This window comes from Athene cunicularia (assembly GCF_003259725.1).
Source record: "Athene cunicularia isolate RWA chromosome 26 unlocalized genomic scaffold, athCun1 chr26_part1, whole genome shotgun sequence".
In the NCBI taxonomy this organism is placed as follows: domain Eukaryota; kingdom Metazoa; phylum Chordata; class Aves; order Strigiformes; family Strigidae; genus Athene; species Athene cunicularia.
The window spans coordinates 1,278,305-1,296,921 of NW_020799136.1; the positions used below are offsets into that span (position 1 = coordinate 1,278,305).

Here is an 18,617-nt window from a genome sequence, read left to right on the forward strand (position 1 = left end):
TGGGGGGGGGTCCGAGAGCGATGGTGTGGGGGGTGTATGGGACACTGCTGGTGTCCTGGGCTGGAGGAAGGTGCTAACTGGCCTCTGGGTTGCAGCCAGCCGTCCCTGTGGCCAGCCGGCCAGCAGCAGCCCCGTGGTGCAGCCCCAGCAGCCCCCGGCCCCTGCAGCGGCGGGGGAAGAGGCGCCGAGACCCTCCTACGTGGGTAAGGGGACGCTGCAGCCACCCGGCGCGGTCCTGGCACGTGAATATAACCATATGGTGTTGCACTGGTGCAACACTCTCCTCTTTAACCGCCTGGGAAGACCCTCACCTGGCCTTGACCTTGACCTGGTGGAAGAGGGAGCAGGCGGTCGGGCGAAGGGCTGGAGCAGCAGCCACTCACATTTCCAGTTGCCTCCCAGTTGCTTCCCAGTTGCCTCCTCTGGCCTTTCCCTGCCCAGTAACTGCCGGGCAGGGGGCTGAAGAGGGGAGGGAGCACACTGATGTTGTCGGATTTTCAATTTTCACTCTCCAGCGTGTTTGTTTTTTCTCCCGGTTTATTTTTTTTCCCTTAACCCCCCCAAGCCACAGTGGAGGTGGTAACGTTTCCTGTTTTTAAGGGAGCAGCGACACGTCTTCAGAGACCTCGGAGGACTCAGCCAGCAGCCCCTCCTGCCCCCAGGTACGGCCGTGGGCAGGGAGCCTTTGCCAAGAGCAACCGCAGCCGCAGGGGTGCTGGCGCCATGTGGGTCCTGTCCGGCTTGAGACCCACAGAGCATCAACGGGGTGGGAAAAAAGGATCAAACCATATTGAAATACCAGCAGTGAGGCTGGGGGTGGGGGTTACCCATCATGTACAACGATCCCCATTTAGCGGGAAGCATCCCCGGGGGCTGGGGACATCCCTGGGCACAACAACGGCTGCACTTTGCCTTCGTGTGGGTTCAAGGGCAAAGCTGCCCCGGGTGGATGCTGGTGCCTGACCTGGGGGTTGTGTCCGCTCCTGCAGGGCCCTCGCTCCAAAGAAAACCTCAATTACACGTCCTTGGTCTTCCCGGGGAAAGGCCGCGGGCTGGGATCTGCCAGGGACTACGAGAACGTGAAAACCAGGGCGGACTACGTCAACGTGGACCCAAAGAAAAAGAAAGTGGATTTCTGGCCCTGTTCCAGCCCCACAGCATCCAAGTCGGTCGAGTACACCGAGATGAAGCTGTGACCCCCAGGACGCTGCTGCGGGGTGCCAGGTCAGCCGGGGTGATGCCCCAAGTCCCCGGCAGCAGCGTGAGCCGAGCTTCCCCCTCGCCTCGGGCAGCGCCTGGCACGGGCTGGCGCCTGCCAGCTTTTATTCCTTGTAACACTCTAACCGGCCAATACAATTTGCTTGGTATTTTACTTAAATGCATCACTGTTCCTGAAGGCTGCTGAGCGTGGGATGGCGCAGGGTAGTTCCTCCTACCCGGGCTGAAATGTGCTCTCCACTTTTCTGTGCTGGCCCTTTTTTCTCATCTCTTGAAAGCAAATGAAACATCCCCCCCTGCCTCTCGAAGTGGGATGTAGTTCTGGGAGGGAAATGCAGGAGTCTTCAAAATATCCACCCAACCTGGCTGGCACCTCTTCTGAATGATGCTTTGTTTGCTGATCACTGACATAAAATACTTTTAAACACAGTTCTTCCACCAGCTTTGCCCTCTCTGCCCAACAAGCCCGGATTCATTGCCTCCCCCCTTTTGATGCTCAAAATCTTTCCAAGTCCCCGTCGCCCTCAGAGGTGTTGCTGGGGCTGGGGTGGCTGCGCGGGTGGCTGGACCCCCGGCCACACTGGAGGGGGCTGCCAGGGAAGGAGGGTGGCCCTGCCGGGGAGCTTCATCCCCCAGCTGAAAGGCGAAGTCCTCAGCCCAGCTGGCAAACGGCCGAGGGGTCCCCGGGGGTTTATATCCCCCCTCCTCAGGTGGAGGATCTGGGCTGGTTGCTGGTGCCTCTGGGCGGTGAGGGGCCAGGACTGGACCCCGGGTGTTTATGTGAGCACAAGCAAGGCGAATCCCTCCGTGTTTGTGGGGAGGGATGATATTCCCTGTCTCCCACCTTTTGCTTTTCCTGCTTTGTCCCTGCACCAAAGGTGCAGGAGTTGGTCTCTCCCCACCTGAGCCATGCCCACACCCAGCAGAGGGGGGGTTCAGTGCCCGGGGCTGGGGCACACACCTCTGTCCCCCTGGGACCTGGCACCACGTTTCACATTTTCCTTAAACGTTGGTTGAATTTCCAGGGGACTTGCAGTACATCCCTGCAATCTTTTCCAACAAAACTGAGTTGGGGGCTCTCCACCTTGCAGAGATAAGCTCGGGATTGTGAAGGGACCGTGCTGGGAAGGCTGGTGGCTCCTCAGCGGTGCCGCTCCCTCTGCTCCACATTTGTTGGGTCACCCTCATGCTCCCGAGGACCAGGAGAGCCACTGCCCGGCTGGAGCTCGCTGCCCTCGCCCCGCTGCAGCAAATCGCTGCTGCAAATGGGAACAAGTCCCTCCATCCGCTCTGCTTTTTGTTACTTATGATTTTTTCAAGAAATAAACTTTTGAAGCGCCGGGAAGGGGAACGACGCAATAGCTGGGAGCTCTGTTATGCTGATGGATCTGGTGCATCCCGGTACAGCCCCCCCTTCCTCAGGGATGGAGCTGCCCCCAGCGCATTTCAAATCAGCTCAGCAGCGATGTGCTTTAATGAAAGGTTGTGAGACGATCGATTTGGTATCGATCCCGGGGCGGGTCAGGCACTTCTGGTTTTATGACCTTGTTGTGCAGAGCTGGCCCGTCTTGAAGGGCACGTTGGGGGAAAATGTTCAAAAACCCAAATAATCTCTGGGAAACATTGCTAAAGGCCAGGAGAGGTGTGATTAAGGAACCGGAGATGAGGTCAAAACCAGCTAGTGGGAGTTTCTGGAAGAACTGATTCAAAGGTTTGGTGATTAAAAAGTGAAAATAATTTCAGATTTTGAAATACTTTAAATGTCTTATTTTTACAGATTTAGCCCATGATAATAGAGGGAATGATGCACCTTGCTTGCAGGGAATTCAGTACTGTCGGTGGTTCCCCCATCAGCAGCTTCTGATTCCCAGAGCAAAGGGATGCTCTTGCCTCACTCACGCTTCCTTCTTGAAAAAAGCAGCTTCGGGGGGCGAAGGGCAGGGGCCAGGCTGGCCTTGCAAGGCCACGGCTCCTTCCCAGCTGCCCGCCGCCCCTCCTCTGTGCTCCCAAGTGCCCTGAAGTCATCCCCGAGCACTGGGTGGTTTTGGCACTCTGATCTCTGCTAAATAAACCAAAATCAGCAGCAATTCCAGAGCAGCTCTTTAATGGGATGCAGCAGCTGTTGAACAGCGTGGAGCAGCCCCGCACAGCGGCTGGGGGCTGCGAGTAAACCTGATGGAAAGTGCTGGGGCACGGCGGGAGGCAGGATCTGCCCGGGCAAGCTGGAGCTGGGCCAAGGCTGCTCCGAGCAGCACTCTGGTGGCATCAGTGGGGCCTCTCGGATCTCCCCCCAGCGCAGCGCGGTAGCCAGGCAGCTGTGCGCAGCAGGAGGGGACATTTCTGCCCTGTGGTTTTTTGCTCCAGCCCCAGACCTGGCCCCGGGGAGGTGGGCGGAGGGTCCAGCTCCAGACCTGACTGTCAGGGGAGGGCAGCATGGAGGGGGGAGCGTGCTGAGCCCCTCGGCCTGGGAGACCTGCGGCTGCTCCGCCAGCAAAGCCCTGGGGATGGGAGATGCGTGACCTGCTCGCAGGGAGCTCTCGAGCAGATGTAGCCACGTTGCCTCCTGCTGTGCTCAGGCTGCTTTGCTGGTGTCTGAAACACCCAAAGCCGGAGTCCCTCCAGGAGGAGATGCTGGTGCAGCATCCCCCAGGAGATACCGGGGTTGTGAGGAGTTCCTGGAGGAGGGCAGCCCGGCAGTGAGAGCCTTCCTAACGTCAGAGGGAGGTGGGTGCTGTGGGCAGGTGGGTGCTGTGGGGAGGTGGGTGCTGTGGGGAGGTGGGTGCTGTGGGCAGGCAGCAGCTGATGGGGCTCTGTCTCCCCTGCTGCTCGCAGCAGACGCGGTGTGTACAGCAGCAAGCACACAAGGATGAGATGGACAGTGATGCTTTTGGGGTTCAGCACCCAGCTTTCTGCAAAAGGGGAGGCTACTGTGTGGGGAGAGGCATGGCTCTGCAGTGACAACGTTCATGGTGTCACGTCTGAAGAAGAGAAGGCTGAGGGGAGGAGAACTCATCACTCTACAACTCCTGAGAGGACATTGCAGAGGCTGGGGCTGGGCTCTGCTCCCAGGGCATCAGGGACAGGACAAGAGGGAACGGCTGGAAACTGCCCCAGGGGAGGGTCAGGCTGGGCAGGAGGAAAAAACATTTTCCCAGCAAGAGTGGTCTGAGAGTGGAACAGGCTGCCCGGGGAGGGGGGAGTGCCCATCCCTGGGGGGGGTTTAAGGGCCGTTTGGATGAGCTGTGGGGGGATGTGGGGTAGGGGAGAACTTTGTAGAGTCGGGCTGAGGGTTGGACTCAATGATCCCGAGGGGCTTTTCCAACCTGAGTGATTCTGGGATTCTGTGATCTGGTGGCAGCTGTCCTCAGTGAAGGGACGTGCCCAGGATCTGTCCCCCGCTCCAGCCTAGAGGATGCCCGACTCGGTCACCACCTCCTCGCAGGGCGCGTCGAAGTCCTTGGTGCTGCCCCTGTGCAGGGGGAGGCCGGGGGGGCTGCTGTGGTGGCTGTGGCTCAGGATGGTGGTTTTCCTGCTGCAGAGGCTCCCGGTCGAGGCCTGTCTCCGCAGCCCGGGCCGGGGGCTGCCCCAGCAGGACAGGCAGCGTGCTGCGTCCTGGAGCAGGTGCCCGCTGAAGAACATGTAAATCCAGGGGTTGCAGCAGCTGCTGAGGCTGGCCAGCAGCATGGTGATGGTGAAAGCCACGTTGGTGGACTCTGGGAAGGCAAGGGAGAGAGCTGAAACATCCCCCGGGCTGGGCAGGGGCTGGGCAGGGTCTCAGTGTGTGATGGGCAGGACCTCGGGGGCTCTTTTTGTCTTGGGCACGTGTCCTTTGTCCCATTCCCACCCCATCTGACGGGAATTTCTTTGGGCCAGAGTCCGCAGGTGGGTGACGTACTGTGGTGGGGATGTGCTGGGGCCCGTCCTCAGGGAGGATGCTGCGAGACGAGACCCAGCAGCTGCTGGACCTTCCTTCAGCCTGTTTGCTGGTCAAAGCATCACCCAGAGGCCTTTCAATCTTGGGTGAGGGTCCTTCTACCCACGGAAAGACTGAAAATTTCCAGAAAAAGTCAACCTATGAAATTGGAAATTTGAAGCCCCTGCAGCTGGCTCAGGAAGAGCCTTGCGGGTGCTCGATGTGACACGTGCAGGACCTGCCCCAGCCCGAGCCACAGCACAGATAAAACCCTCCCTGCAGCCACGTACCGAGCACGGCAGCTCCTGGAGAAAATTCCCACATGAGGGATGAACCACACTTGGCAAAGATGGTCACACCATGCCTTTACACGTCCCGGTGGTGGTGGTCAGAAACCACTGCTTCAGTGGTTTTACTGGTGAAAGGAGTGACTTGACTCTGCAGTTTTCTATAAATGTTACTGGGGAGCAAATCTGTAGCCCCTTCCCACACGACTTTTAAAATGACAAAATAACAGACAGCTTTTGCTTGTTAAAAAAGCAATGGGCACGCTGCGTGCCTCGGGCACCCAGGGCTCTGCGCCTGCTCCAGGCTGCAGCCCAGCATCCCCACCCCTTACTCACCGTCGCTGGGAGCATCCTTGTCCCACACCGACCACATCTGCACGCTGAAAAACGGTGCCCAGCAGGCGACATAGGCCACCACGATGACAAAAGTCATCTTCACCGTGCGGATCTTGGCACGGGAGATGGTGCGCACGCTGCTCACCCGCGAGGGCTGCCCGCTGGGGCATTGCCCGCTCTTCTCAGAGGAGCAGGGAGCAGGAGGGGCAGATGCTGTGGGCCCCCCCATGCCGGGGGCACCGCTCTGGGTCTTGCCCTTGAGGTTCTTGCAGATCTCGTAGCAGATGAGGCTGTAGCAGACGGTGAGGATGCCGACGGGCAGGATGAAGATGCACAGTGTGGTCCAGGTGATGTAGGCTCGGGCTCCCCACGGGTACCTGAAGTCCGCCCAGCAGTCCAGCACCCCCGAGCCCTGGCGCACCTCCCGCAGGGAGAAGATGAAGATCTGGGGCAGGCTGAGCAGAAGGCTGAGCAGCCACGTGGCCCCGATCATGGCGTAGGCCTGGCGGCTGGGCTGCTGCAGGCTCTGCAGGGGGTGGCACACGGCCAGGTAACGGTCCAGCGTCATCATGATGAGCATGTAGGTGGAGGCGAACATGCTCAGCACCTGCAGGTATTTGACCGCCCGGCAGAGCGGGTCCGGCCCCAAGAAGCGGTACGTCACCTCCCAGATCATCTGCGGCAGCACCTGGAAGAGCGCAACGCCCAGGTCGGTCAGGCCCAGGTGCAGGATGAAGAGATGCATGCGGCTCCTCTTCTTCCTCAGGCGGTACATCGCCAGCAGCACCCCCGCGTTGCCTGTGGTGGCGACAGCCAGGATGGCGGCCAGCACCCCGATCTCTGCCTTGGCCAGCTCCTCATCCCGGGTGTGCAGGAGGGTCAGGTTGGGGTCCCTTGCCATGGTCTGGGGGCTCAGCAGCCCCTGGCTGTGCCCAGGCCGGCTGCCATGCGTGCTGTTCCCACCCCAGCCTGGCTCCATCCCTTCGGGAAGCTCTGCGGGAGCGCCGGCAGCTATAATGCCCCTCTCCAGCGGCCTGTTAAACCCTTCCCTGCCTCCCCAGGGCTGAGCTGTCGGGGTCGGTGCTTCCCCTGAGCACGACTGCACCAGCTCCTCTGCCCCCGTGCAGGATGTTCCTCCTCCAGCCGTCCCCAACGCTGGTGCAGGTGTCACCTCCTCTGCCTTGTGCTCCTCGACATCACACTAACCCCGTGCTGTGCGGCTGCAATGATTCCTCTCTCTGCCTGGGCTGCTCCATGCGAACATTCACAACAAGCAAAGAGATGCAGGAGCTCTCGGCTCAGTCCTTGATCTTTTTCTCATCTGCACTAAACATTCCCAAATCCCCGTTTCTCCCCGGACTGCTCATCTTGTGAGTCCCCTCTCCCCCCTGCGCTGGTGAATTGAAGGGGAAGGGGGAATCCTCTTTGTTGCTTCTTTTTAGTGCAGTAAAAGTAACTGAAAAAGCTACAGATGCTGCATCTCTTTGGCCTTTTCATTCCAAGAATAGTAAAATCCAGGTGAGCGGTGTCCGTGCCTCTGCGGGGAGCGGGGCAGCGTCTGCCGGCGGTGGCTCTCGGTGCCGCGTGTGAACACCGTGTGCCCCGCTCTGGTTTTTATAGCCTGGCAGCTCCCCTCCCCGGCTGGCCCCAGCTTCTGGGCTCTGTGCCGAGCGCTGCCGGACGCTGCCGCGGGCAGGGGAGAGCCGGTTCCCCTCCTCCAGAGCGGCCATCCCTGGGCTTTGCCAGCGGCTTTTGCCAAATGGGATTTCTGGGCCAGAGCCGAAGGCTGGGAACCCTCCCGCACTTCCACCCCGTCCCCTGTGTCCCCTCTTCTGCAGCGTGTCAGGGCTGGGGATGCTCTGCCCCCCGTTTGCACTGGCCCTACTAGTCAGCCCCCTCTTGTCACTACCCTCAGCTTCTCCTGGCCGAGCAGGAGATGCCTCTGTCCCCAGAGCCTGTGCAGGGGGGGCGAGGGGATATGGGTCCCCCAGAGCAGCTCCCACATCCACCGGCTCCGTGCGGCCGGGTCTCAGCCCCGCAGCAAAGTCGGTGGAGACATCATCACCTGGCACCACGTCCCGAGGCTGCCTGCTCTGATCTGTCCCTCTCCTTCTGGGCAGGAAGGGGATGAAGATTCTCCCTGAGATGTGGCAAAAGCCTGACTCTGCCTGCTTAGTCCTCAGTTAAATGCTGCCGGTTTACTCCACCTGACAGAAAACCACCCTGAAGGTGGGACGCGAGGTCCTGCTCGTCCCCAGAGCTGGCTCTGCCTGGAGTCATCAGTATTTGCCCCATCTCTCATCTGCACAGGAAAAAAATCCACAGGAGAGGAGAAGCGAGCTGAGGAGGCCCCGGCAGCCGCAGACTTTATGCAAAGGTGTGGTGTGAGGCAGAGGAAAGGCGATGGGCAGCACACACCCTCAGCCAAAGGACAGAAGAGCTAGACATTGCGTGGCTGAGAATACAGATGAGTGGAAACGCTCGCCTGGGCACGGGGCAGGGAGCTCGGGCACTTGCCTCTTCTCCTGATCTTCCCTTCCCACTCTTTTTTGAGCCTTCATTGCATCTTCCCACATAGCGCGTGATTGCAAAATATTTTCATGGCACGTGTATACAAACGGAAGCGTGTGTGTGTGTGTGTGTATACACAATTCCACTTTTGTTTTGCGACATTAAGGCTCTGCTTTTTCCCCCTATTTCAACTGATGCTGAATTACGTCAAGAAGATATGAAGCCACCCGTCTATTTCCAGCGATTTTTCCATTCTCTACCGGGGAAAGACGACGGCAGCGAACAAAAGAAATGCAGGGACACGGAGCTTCTTCCTGGCACTTGTCCGCTCGACAGGGGCTTTGCTGCTTGCAGAGCCTGCTCTGGCTCACTGGCTGTGATATTACAATTAAGGTGCCTGGAAGAAGGCTGTTATTTGCTGAATAAAGATTTGCAGATCACCTCTAATAACCATCAATGAGCACAGTTTGTATCTAATTAAAAGACATTCATCCTTATAAGAGACCCTATGGATATAAAGTACCCCTCACAGGAAAGTGCCTGGCTGAGGTGCTGGAGTTAGAGATAGGTATTGCAGTGAATAATGTAATTTTCTCTATTTGTGATCAGACAGCTGATTTTCTGGAAGATTAATAGAGGGCAGTGCAAAAAAAAAAAAAAAAAAAAAAAAAAAAAAAAAAAACCCAAACCAACCTACAAAGCAATGAAAAGCTAAGATGAAGGCAGAGATGGAAGGGCAGACTCTCCAGAGAAAGAAATGTTTAAAGGGTTTTGAGGACAGACTCATCTTTCACAGGCACCGGTTTGATTTGGAAGCAATTCCCTCCGAGTTTGAGCTTTTACTTCAGATTCACCAAAGTTGAGTTGCGGGGAGAATATTTCTGCAAAGGAGCTTAGAGGAAAGGGAAGTTAATCCACAAAAGAAAAATGATCCCTGGAAAATAGAAATTAATTTTCTGTAAAAGGGAAGTTATCACAGCAAGGAAATTTTTCAAGCAGAAGGATTAAAAAATAAACTCATTTTCTTTCACTGGTTTCCTGAACGTTTTGATGTATTGCCAGTGCTAGTATTGCATGTGCTTCAGCAAAACCAGAGCTGAGTTCTGCAGCTCAGCAGCTTAGGAACTACTTGCTGAGCCTGGTGCTGGTTTTAGTACTCTGGGAGCCCTGGGAGGTGATGGCCCAGCTGGGCCTGGGCAGTCCAGCCCAAGCTGCAGCCATTTAAGCCGTTTCCCATAAGCTGGGCTCTGGAGAGTAGTGGATGGAGGTGTGGGATGAGGCAGAGGCTGCTGTTTTCTGGTAATGTGGCTTTTTGCATGGTGGGGGTGTGTGTGCAGTATTGGGGTAGCCCCCGGGGCTCTGTGCTGCTGGTTATTGCTGCTGCAGGGTGATTTGAGCCCTGAAACGCTGTGAAAACTATTGCCCTGTGGTCCGTGTTTCCTCCCTTCCCCCTGGGTGTGATGCTGAGGCACAGGACCATGTAACTGGATTTCTAAGCTCTTAATGTTCTGTTTGTCAAGGTAACACTGTATTATGCAGCTAATTTTTGGCAGCTGGTAGCATCAATCCACCATGAAGCAGAACATTATAAAATGCTGTTTCTGTTACCAGCAGGCATCCTGCGCTCTTCTACAGCAGAGCACGGAGGTAGAGGCTTTGTGATTGCCAAATCATTTGGCACGGTAGCTGGTGACTTTGCTTTGTGGGTAGCTAGCTGGTTAAAGAAATAAATAAAAATTTGTTGGCCTGGGTTTATATGCTGATTTGGCTCACTTCTCAACACAAATATTTTATTTGTGGTATGTGATGGTGTTAAAACTTCTTGCTGACAGCATAAAGCGTGCTTGGTCTGTCTTTAGCGTTTAATCACTGAAATGCCTTCTGTGGTTCACGTCAGGGGAAAAAAAAAAAAGATTTGGTCATTTTGCGCTGGTTCTGATACTGTAAAATTAATGGTGTTGCAACTGCTTTATGTCAGCTTGTGATCATCTCCTTGGGAAGACTGAGGGCAGGAATGAGGGCTGGGAGTTCCTGGTATCTAATGCTGCTTTTAATGCCAACTCTCTGTCAAAATTAAGCCCATGAATTACTTCCCCTCCACCTCCTGAAAATATAAAGTGCTGAGACTTTCCAGTTCTTAAAGATTTCACTACCTTTAAGAACTTGGTTTGCTCTTGATATCAACCTAACTCTAGGTAGGACTGTGCTTCGTTTTTCTCAGACTTGGGGAGTTTGGAGGCTGATATAATCTGATTTTTTTTTTTTTTAAATTTATTGTTGTTGTTGCTTGTCATGTTTGTGAAGAGTTCTCAGCAAAGTGACCTTGTGATGTCTTACTAGGGAAACAAATTTCTCTGCAGCGTGGTCGTCACACAGAGGCCGTGATTGCACAGCCCTGGCCCATCCTGATAGCATGGGAAATGCCCCAAAATATTAAATTGTCTCTAAATGGACGCTTGGTTCAACGCTTGCGCTGTGACTCCCATTACCCTCCCGAGAGGGAAAACTCTGCTGTGTAATTGGGCAGCATGATCTGTCATACAGCTCTGGGAACTGAAGACAAGATCTTCTATAATTTTAAGGTAATTATAAGCCAGATGTGTCAGTCAGTCTCTCCTTTTCCTCCCCCCTTTCCCTCATTCAAATTTGTTTTTTTTCCATTTAATTAAAACCTCTGATCCTACTTAATCTTAGAGAGCAAGTCTGGGTGCATAAATAAATACACTAAACACATGGCAAATGCCCCAGAGCGGTGCCTGTTAGGGACACTGCTAGGCAGAACAAGCAGTTTTAATTTTAATGGGAAATCCATGTGAAGCTGTAAAAATTGGCGAGCAGAATAACGAAAAGCTGACAGTGTTGCATTAAAGAACTAAACTTTAAACTATCAGTGCTTAAAAACATTGAACACAAACCTGGGGGGCGCTGAGCCGCCATCCCTGCCGGAGCCGTGTCCAAGCTGTGAATTTAATTCAACCCAGTTTGTCTCGGAGCATCGCTCCCTTCATCCTCCACACTGCCCCCAGCACCTCTGCTGCCTGGGGAGAGTCCTGCCCACCCAAACACTCCGAATCTCCCCAAACCGTGCCCAGAAACACCTGTGCCCTCCAACAAACCCCCTGGGAGCAAGCCAGCCTGCACTGGTGGGGCTTGGACCAGGCTCCTCTCCCTGGCCCAGCCTGCACGCTGAGCCTGAAATGCCTTGCAGGTTGGTGACTAGCACCAGGGGATTTCTGCTGGATAAAATAAATCCAACGCTGGGGTGTTATTGCAGCTGATAACTCTATTACAGTTTACTTTTTCCTTGTTGTTTCGCTGTGCCTTTCCATTTGACCCACAATGTGTGGAACCAGTCTGCTTAAGCAGAGGCAACTGCCAGAGGAAAAATTGAAGCTACAGGCATCTTCGAGATAGCAAATTACTTGTTTATCATCCTTAGGTTCTCCCTGTTGCTTTGCCTGTATAGCCAGGGATGCTTAAAGACTTTGGTAGCTGTGAAATGCTTCAATTTCCTTCCCCACTCCTTCATCTCCTTTTGCTATTATCATCATTAGCATTTAAAAACCAGACGCAGCTGAAGCATTTACAACCTAAAGATCAATAATAATAAAAATAATAAAAAAAACCCACCAAAAACCAAAATTACATTTCAAGGCTGGAAACAAACGGCTTTTTCTTGTCCTCTCTAGACAGGCTGCTGTGGGGAAAATATATGTCGGTTGGCTCTCGTGAGGACAGACAGACAAGCTGGTTGACAGCTGCCTGGAGAATTTGCCACCAAGGCAGCAGTGACAGGGTGGCCAGGCTGGGAGGGGCCCTTCCTTTAGGTCCTGTATTTTGCTTTATACAGTGGAGGTCTGGCCTGTGCAGGGGGTTTCTGGGCCCTACAGCCTGCAGAGGTGAGATGTTTGGTGTTATTTTTAATAAACACCTTGCTAGGAAGTTTGCATTGGTCGCACAGATAACGCCCAGGCTCCAGTCCTGCATGGGGCTGGGTTTGGTGGGGCTGGGCTGGCCAAGCCGGGCCTAAGGCAGCTCATGGCATGGTAGGTGCTTGGGCTGCTTCGGGAATTGGCATCTACAGCTGCTTCAGCCCCCGTCACCTTCCAGCCTCCGCAGCTGAGTTGGGGGATGTGATGGTCCCGCTGGGCACAGGGATGCCGGAGACGCCCTGTGCCGTGGAGTGGGAGGGGAACTGCTGCTCCCCCCTTCCTCCTCCTCTTTGGTGCAGGCAAAGAAGAGCATGGGATTTAAGATACGTTAAATTGAAAATCTCAGTACAGGGGGGAAGCGAACGAGAACCTTTCCATGACCTCAGATCTGCTTTGGCTACTCTTGCCCTTCTTGCCTGACGGAGATGCTGCAGTTACTCAGAGCCCTTCCAGGTCAGAGGCATCAGTCAGGATGATGAAGGGAGAGGAGCAGCTGTTTCACGACAAGATATTAGAAAATGATGAATCACAGGGCAAATATCTACGGTGATCTGTACTCTTCCCCACTAAAGCAAAGTTCAAGGCTTCATGATTAAAGGTGGTTCTTGCCTACTAGATAGTCAGGCCCAGGTTATGCCCAAATACAGGGAAACTTGTTTGGGATTGTGCAGCCGCCTCGGTGAAACCACTTCCCACTGACTGCCCAGTGCTGAGGTCAGCTTGTGTCGTTCAATTAAAACTCTGGGTATTTCGTACCTGCCCTGACATTATTACCCTGAAAGTTCGTGAACTGTCAAGCTAAGGGACTTTAAGATGCTGAGAGACAAGTTCACAGAATCAAGACTTGGCCGCTACTATTAGATGTGCTGCTTCTCTTGAGCTGTTTGAGCAACTTCTTTCCTTTCCTTGCTACTTTTTTTTTTTTTTGTGTCTGTGAAGGACAAAATAAGCCCAATTAAAGCACATTATTGCAGTTTCACTTGTAGTTTACCTTGTCATGCTTAACAGATCAGAAGCGTCAGTGGAATTACTACCTCCAGCTTGTATGAAATGTGGGTCTTTTCTCCCCTCATCTTAGTGTGTGAAAATCTCCTAGGAAACGTAGACCTAATGGTCTGTCTCCTCCCTGTGCTGCGGTTCCTGCAAACGAAGCAGAAATCCGTGCTCGAAATACGCTGCCTGCTCCTCCTAATTAAATGGCTGTGGGCAGAAGCTCCTTGTAGCGTTGATGGGGCTGGGATGCTGGGATGCTGGCTTTGTTTGGCAGTTTCCAGCTGTAGCTCTTGATTCTCGGGCATCTGTGGATCGTCGCTGTGCTCTGATGATCCCTGCTGCTGCAGGAATTGCTGGGGTGGAGGTCCCAGACGTGGAGGCTGGAGAACACCACAGCTCTGCCCACCGAAGGAGATGCTGCCCCAGATCTGTCCTGGCTGTGACCCCTGGGGGAACAGATTGTCCTGGGGTGAACTGGGAGATGCAGCTTCAGCCCTTGGGACAGCAGCAGTGGGTTTGCGAAGAGGTGACACCCCAAAGGGGAGTCCTCCCCCAACCCGCTCTGCCCGCGGTGGCAGCACTGCCAGGTCTGGTTTGGAAACGGGCACCAGCTCTGAGGGCTCGCACAAGAGTGGGGAGCCCTTCCCCTGCAGCTTCGTTAGCACCCACCCACCACCTCTTTGCCCTTTGGTTAGGACAAGAGTAGTTAATCCTCAAACTGCTCTTGTCTCAGTCGGCTGGCAGGCGGAGCAGCGGGATGGGAGCCTTGGGGAAGGCAGTTAATGCTGTTTAATCCTCTCCCAGTGTGGGGTGTTTGTGGAGAAGGTGCTAAAGTACAGCGGCTGCACAGAACGTACTGCCTGCCCGGGAGGGGGTGGCTGGGTCAGGTCAGGCTGCGGCAGCACCCGGGTGCAGGGCTGGTGCAGGAGCACGCGCTGCTGGCCGGGACGGGCTCTGTGGGACCTATCCTGCACCCAGCAGCAGCTGCAGCACGGGGCAGAGCTGGGCTGTCCCTGTTGTTCTGCCCTGCCGGGGTTTGAAGATCCCATGGACACCATTCCCCAACACATGGGATGTTGAATGGGCGCTCGTTGTGGTGAGAATTTAGGATTATGCCCTTTGATGTTGGCATTAGAGGTGGGTGTGTTTGTCATTTAACTCAGGTGCCTGCTCCAGTGTTCGGGAAATTATTCAACTCGATGGGAAATCGGGTTTAAACCTCCCAGGGATCCATAGATGAACATCTGAATATTCTTCTGCATCACAATTTTCTTTTTTTTTTTTTTTTAACCTCTGATTCCTTTTGGGCTCTTGTGAAGAACTAGCAGAAAGTGGTATTTTGGGTCTACGAAGTAGGAAGATTGCCCATCTATTTTTTTTTTTTTTTTTTTTTTGCTCCTTGTAGACCAGGACTTCTCTGGGGAGACAGCAGCTGTGATTAAGAACAGTTGCTGGCTTTGATGGTAAAGCCAACGATTTAGAGCTCTTATAAAAGCCACTTGTTTCACTTCGTACTGATTGTCCAATGAGGTATTCAAGCAGCGCGGAATAGAAATGGTTCTGCCCCCTCTCCTCAGAAATTGATTTTAAGAAGTATCTGACTTGGTGCCTCTAAGTGCCCGATAATGGCCAACAAAGGTGGAAGCCGTGGCAGGAGTATAACTCTTTTTTGTCAGGCAGGTCGTAGATTGAGGGGATTGCTTTAGTCGAAGGTTGGATTTGTCGGTGGCGGTCTGGTTTTTGTGCCTCCAAAGAACACAGTTTAGTGTTAGCAGACAATTGCTTTGTCTCTGACACTTCCCTGCGTGTACGGTGCTAATTGCCAAGGCATCTCTTAAAAGCTATTTTCATACGCGTTTGCACAACAGATTTGAGAGGCCATGAGGATGTACTTAGCACTGCTGCAAATGGGAAATGCTGCCCCGTGTTTCAGAATAATGACATTTTGGAACCTGCCAAATGCAGAGTTTTATCACTTATAATTCAGATGATCTGTGGACCAGTATTTTTGGCTGTAATGGATTATCACTTCATCAGGCGAGCAAATCACAGTCTGTAGCGAGAGCCTGCTGGTAGGGAAACCACAGACGGAAATCAATGGATTTCTTCATTGGCCTTTACATTATCTCCCTGTCTCACCGAGCTGCTGTCGTCTAGAAAATGAACCAAATTAACATGCGGGTCAAGCATCAACGGGTCGTTTTTCTTTAGGGTTTCTCTATGGGCATGAGAATATGGGTATTGCTGTAGCAGCAGCAAAATCATGGCATCTGCTCTACATCCCGTCGTCAGGGGAGCTCACGCGCCGGGTTCGCTGCAGGAACGGGTGAGCCTGGGGAATCACAGAGTCTTTGAGGTCGGGGGTGAGAAGGACAGACAGATGGTTCCTTTCTGTGTGGGGGTTGTTTGAGGTTTTGCAGGGTTTTGCTTGGCAAAACAACAACAACAAAACAACCTGAGACACCGTGCTCTGATAGTAGTCCTGTTGTTTCCAAATTAGACAGGGGGTTGTGTGAGTGGTTCTGCCCTGGGTCTTTCAAAGCCCTACGCTTGCTTGTGCTCAGGAGCTGGTCTGTGCCTGGTTATATCTAAAGGAGCTTTTGCCTTGCTCTTGAGCACCAGAGATCAGCACTGAGTCTGGTGGGAGTTTGGGGCCATAACCCAGAGAGCTCTTGGCTCTCCTTGCAGATCATTCATATCCATTCAGGGCATCAAATCCCACCCTGAGGCTTAACGAAGCATCGCGCCTGTCACACCAAGGCGAGAGCAAGCACAGCCTCAATGGGGAGGGGGGTGGATTTACAGCTAACTGTTGGGTTAAGGTGAAATGTGAAAATCACTGCTAAACCCCTTGTGTTTAGCCAAGTGAGGCAAGGAGGGCTGAGCCTGCCCCGATGCCTCACGGGTCCGGCGTCTCTTTGTTAGCTTCAATGGTGGAACTTAAAAATAATTAAATTAATGTCAAAGTCCTCAAAAGCTAATTGGGAAAGGATTAACCTAGAAGGAAACCAGAGACGCAGAGGGAAAAGGACAGCTCCCTGACGTGACCTGTGCTTGCTGCCTCAGCGGGTGATGAGCCAGATGCTGTTTTCCCTCCTGGTGATTTGTGTGTAACAGAATCCCCTGCTAGTCCCAGCAGCCAGGCTGGGGTCTCAACAAACCCTAGACTCGACTCACAGCCTCTCGGGAAACGTGGCCTTGAGACATCTCTCCGGACGTCTCGGCTCTGACAGCGCAGCAGTTTTGAGGGGAATTACAACGCTGGGTGATTTCTGCAGCAGCTGCTATCTGAGCTGATGCGTCTTGATCCTGCAAGTGTGCCTTTATGCTGAGGCAGGAGTGGTCCCTCTGCCTTTAACGGGAGCGAGCGCAGCCTTTTGCTCTGCTCAGGGATAATTCTCATTCTCCTCAACAATTCCCTGCAGGGAGCCCAGTGCTCTCCTCACCCACCCCGCTTGAAAGACCCCGTCCAAGATAGAAGAGCATGAGGTATTGCTTGGGAAGTTACAAAGGTCGCCAGAGCCCTGGGCAACCCCATTCAACTAATATCCCAACTTCTGACAACCAATATCCACTGTCCTGCCCCAAAACTAATTAATTTTATACATGAGTGAATTTAACACCATCATTTAGCTCTGTCTGCTGGCGGAGACTTTGAAGTACAAACTGATTATGCAGGGAACAAGCTGGGAGCTGGTTAATAAGTTCCTACAAAGTGTGTACTGCTGGGAGGCCGTGTTAGATTAAATGTAGAATTTTATTGTTGTTTTGTCTTGGACTTCAGCGTGGAGACAAGTGAAGCAGCAGCAGAGTGTGTCACGGGAGAGAGAGAGAACTGCAGTGACAGTGTTGGGAAATGTTTAAAAACTACCTAAGTGTTAATGATCAGGATCTGAATGTGCTTCCTCAGAAAACCTCATTCTTCACCTCATTTGCTTGGGTTTTGCTTCACTTCAGGCAGGCGGGTTGTTAATGGAGGAAATCAAAGTGAATCAGCTCAACAATTCTGCTTTTGTGGGGCTGACCCGAGTAAAGCAGGAGGTCGCTTAGATCCGAGCTGCTCAGCTGAGGGTGCGTGGAGAGTTCCCGGCTGGTCCTTTGGGGACAGACAGTGGCTCCCGATTTCATCCCCGGAGGCTCTTCCAGTCCGGGCAGATGGGGTCTCTGGAGGCTCTGTGTTCAGGGTGAGGGGCTGAAGCTCTTCTGCGGAGCAAGTGCTGAACAGTCAGTAAGTGATGGCCACTGGGAACTGTCTGTAACCTTTTGGCTGAGCAGCAGCAACGACCAGTCCAATCTGGGAAATTTAAGATAAGCTCAACCTTTCCGACATTCTAGGTAATTGCCTTTTTCTCCTTTCAAATTTGCAGTATGATCGAGGGAGAGAAGGGGACAGAAAAAAGGGAGTAGAATTGCTTTTGGGGGGGGGTGGGTAAGAGGACTATTTCAAGTAGTTCTTCCTGCGTGGTCCTCGAGGGTTACTTGTTCCCTGAAAAGCTCAGTGCTGCAGAGTGGGTGCAAACCAAAGTCAAAGCCTGTTAAATTGTGGATGCTGTTTCTGTGTGTTCTGAAATCCTGACACCCATGATCACCTCTGCTAAAGGCCTTCTCTCTGCATGACCCCTCGCTAGCTGCTTGCTTTCGCTCTGATAGTCTTAAATAGGCGAGGATGTATCTTACTTGGATTGAAATGGCTCTCCACCAACTCTTAATCACCTGGTGGCTCCGCTGAGGGGAAACAGCGGTAAATCCGCACTGAACTGCGGCACAAATTGCAAGAGAAGAGGTTTGCCGATGGGAAGCCGAGTCCCAGCCATCGTTTTCTCCGGGGGTTATCCCGGTTTGGCGAGTAAAGGGGAGGTCGTGTCACTTACGGTATTTTGAAGCTGTTTTGGTGAAGGGCAGATTTTTTTTTCCATAGCCACAAAATCAAAACACAGCTGCAGAAAGGTTTGTGAAGTCGCACGGAAGGACTAACCAGCAGCGACTTTGAAACGAACCATTTCGGAGACTTTTTGCGGACTGCATTCCTCTCCTCATCTCTTGTTCCGCTTGTGGAGAAGGACCCCAGAAGGGGTTCAGCTGCAAGTCGCGCAGGAAGGGGAACGGTGTAAGGCAGGAATGGGGGGGCCAGCCTGATGCAGGCGGTTAATTTTCGCCCAGCGTGTTGCTGTCCCCCCCCCTGCCTGGCGCTGTCACACACCGGGGCTGCCTTTCGGGCAGCAGTGCCACCGACCCATGCTTGCTCACTCTGGCCGTGTTTCTACCCCAGGGTTATTCGTTAAAAAAAAAAAGAATAAATTTAAAAAATCAAACCCCCAAACAAGCCGCATCCCGCCAGGGGGCGCCCTGGCCTCGGCATCTGCGGGGGAGGGATTGGGGGGGGGTCGAGCAGTGCTGGGGGGTCTGTCGGTGCCCTGTCTCTTATAC

General features: G+C 53.5%; 2 protein-coding genes across 2 annotated transcripts in view; one reads left to right on the forward strand and one right to left on the reverse strand.

Moving 5' to 3' along the window:
* RHEX (regulator of hemoglobinization and erythroid cell expansion) overlaps positions 1–1,641 on the forward strand; it is a 4,640-nt gene extending 2,999 nt beyond the window's left edge. The window contains exons 3-5 of the mRNA XM_026864103.1: positions 96–203; positions 601–662; positions 990–1,641. Of these exons, the coding sequence (XP_026719904.1) occupies positions 96–203; positions 601–662; positions 990–1,196 (377 nt within the window). The 3' untranslated portion in view covers positions 1,197–1,641. The remainder of the gene's footprint in view (positions 1–95; positions 204–600; positions 663–989) is intronic.
* Positions 1,642–4,505: 2,864 nt separating this feature from the next.
* AVPR1B (arginine vasopressin receptor 1B) lies at positions 4,506–6,832 on the reverse strand. Its single transcript, XM_026864237.1, has 2 exons — positions 5,755–6,832; positions 4,506–4,931 (listed from the first exon to the last, which is right to left on the reverse strand). The coding sequence occupies exons 1-2, from the start codon at positions 6,731–6,733 to the stop codon at positions 4,624–4,626; spliced, it is 1,287 nt and encodes a 428-aa protein (XP_026720038.1). The 5' UTR covers positions 6,734–6,832; the 3' UTR covers positions 4,506–4,623.
* Positions 6,833–18,617: the final 11,785 nt, after the last annotated feature.

Excerpts from the sequence above, each read along its gene's own strand:
- AVPR1B (XM_026864237.1), bottom strand. The coding sequence starts at position 6,733 with ATGGAGCCAGGCTGGGGTGGGAACAGCACGCATGGCAGCCGGCCTGGG. Across the intron at positions 4,932-5,754 it reads CAAGGATGCTCCCAGCGACG|AGTCCACCAACGTGGCTTTC; the intron begins GTGAGTAAGGGG and ends TTGCCTTCCCAG.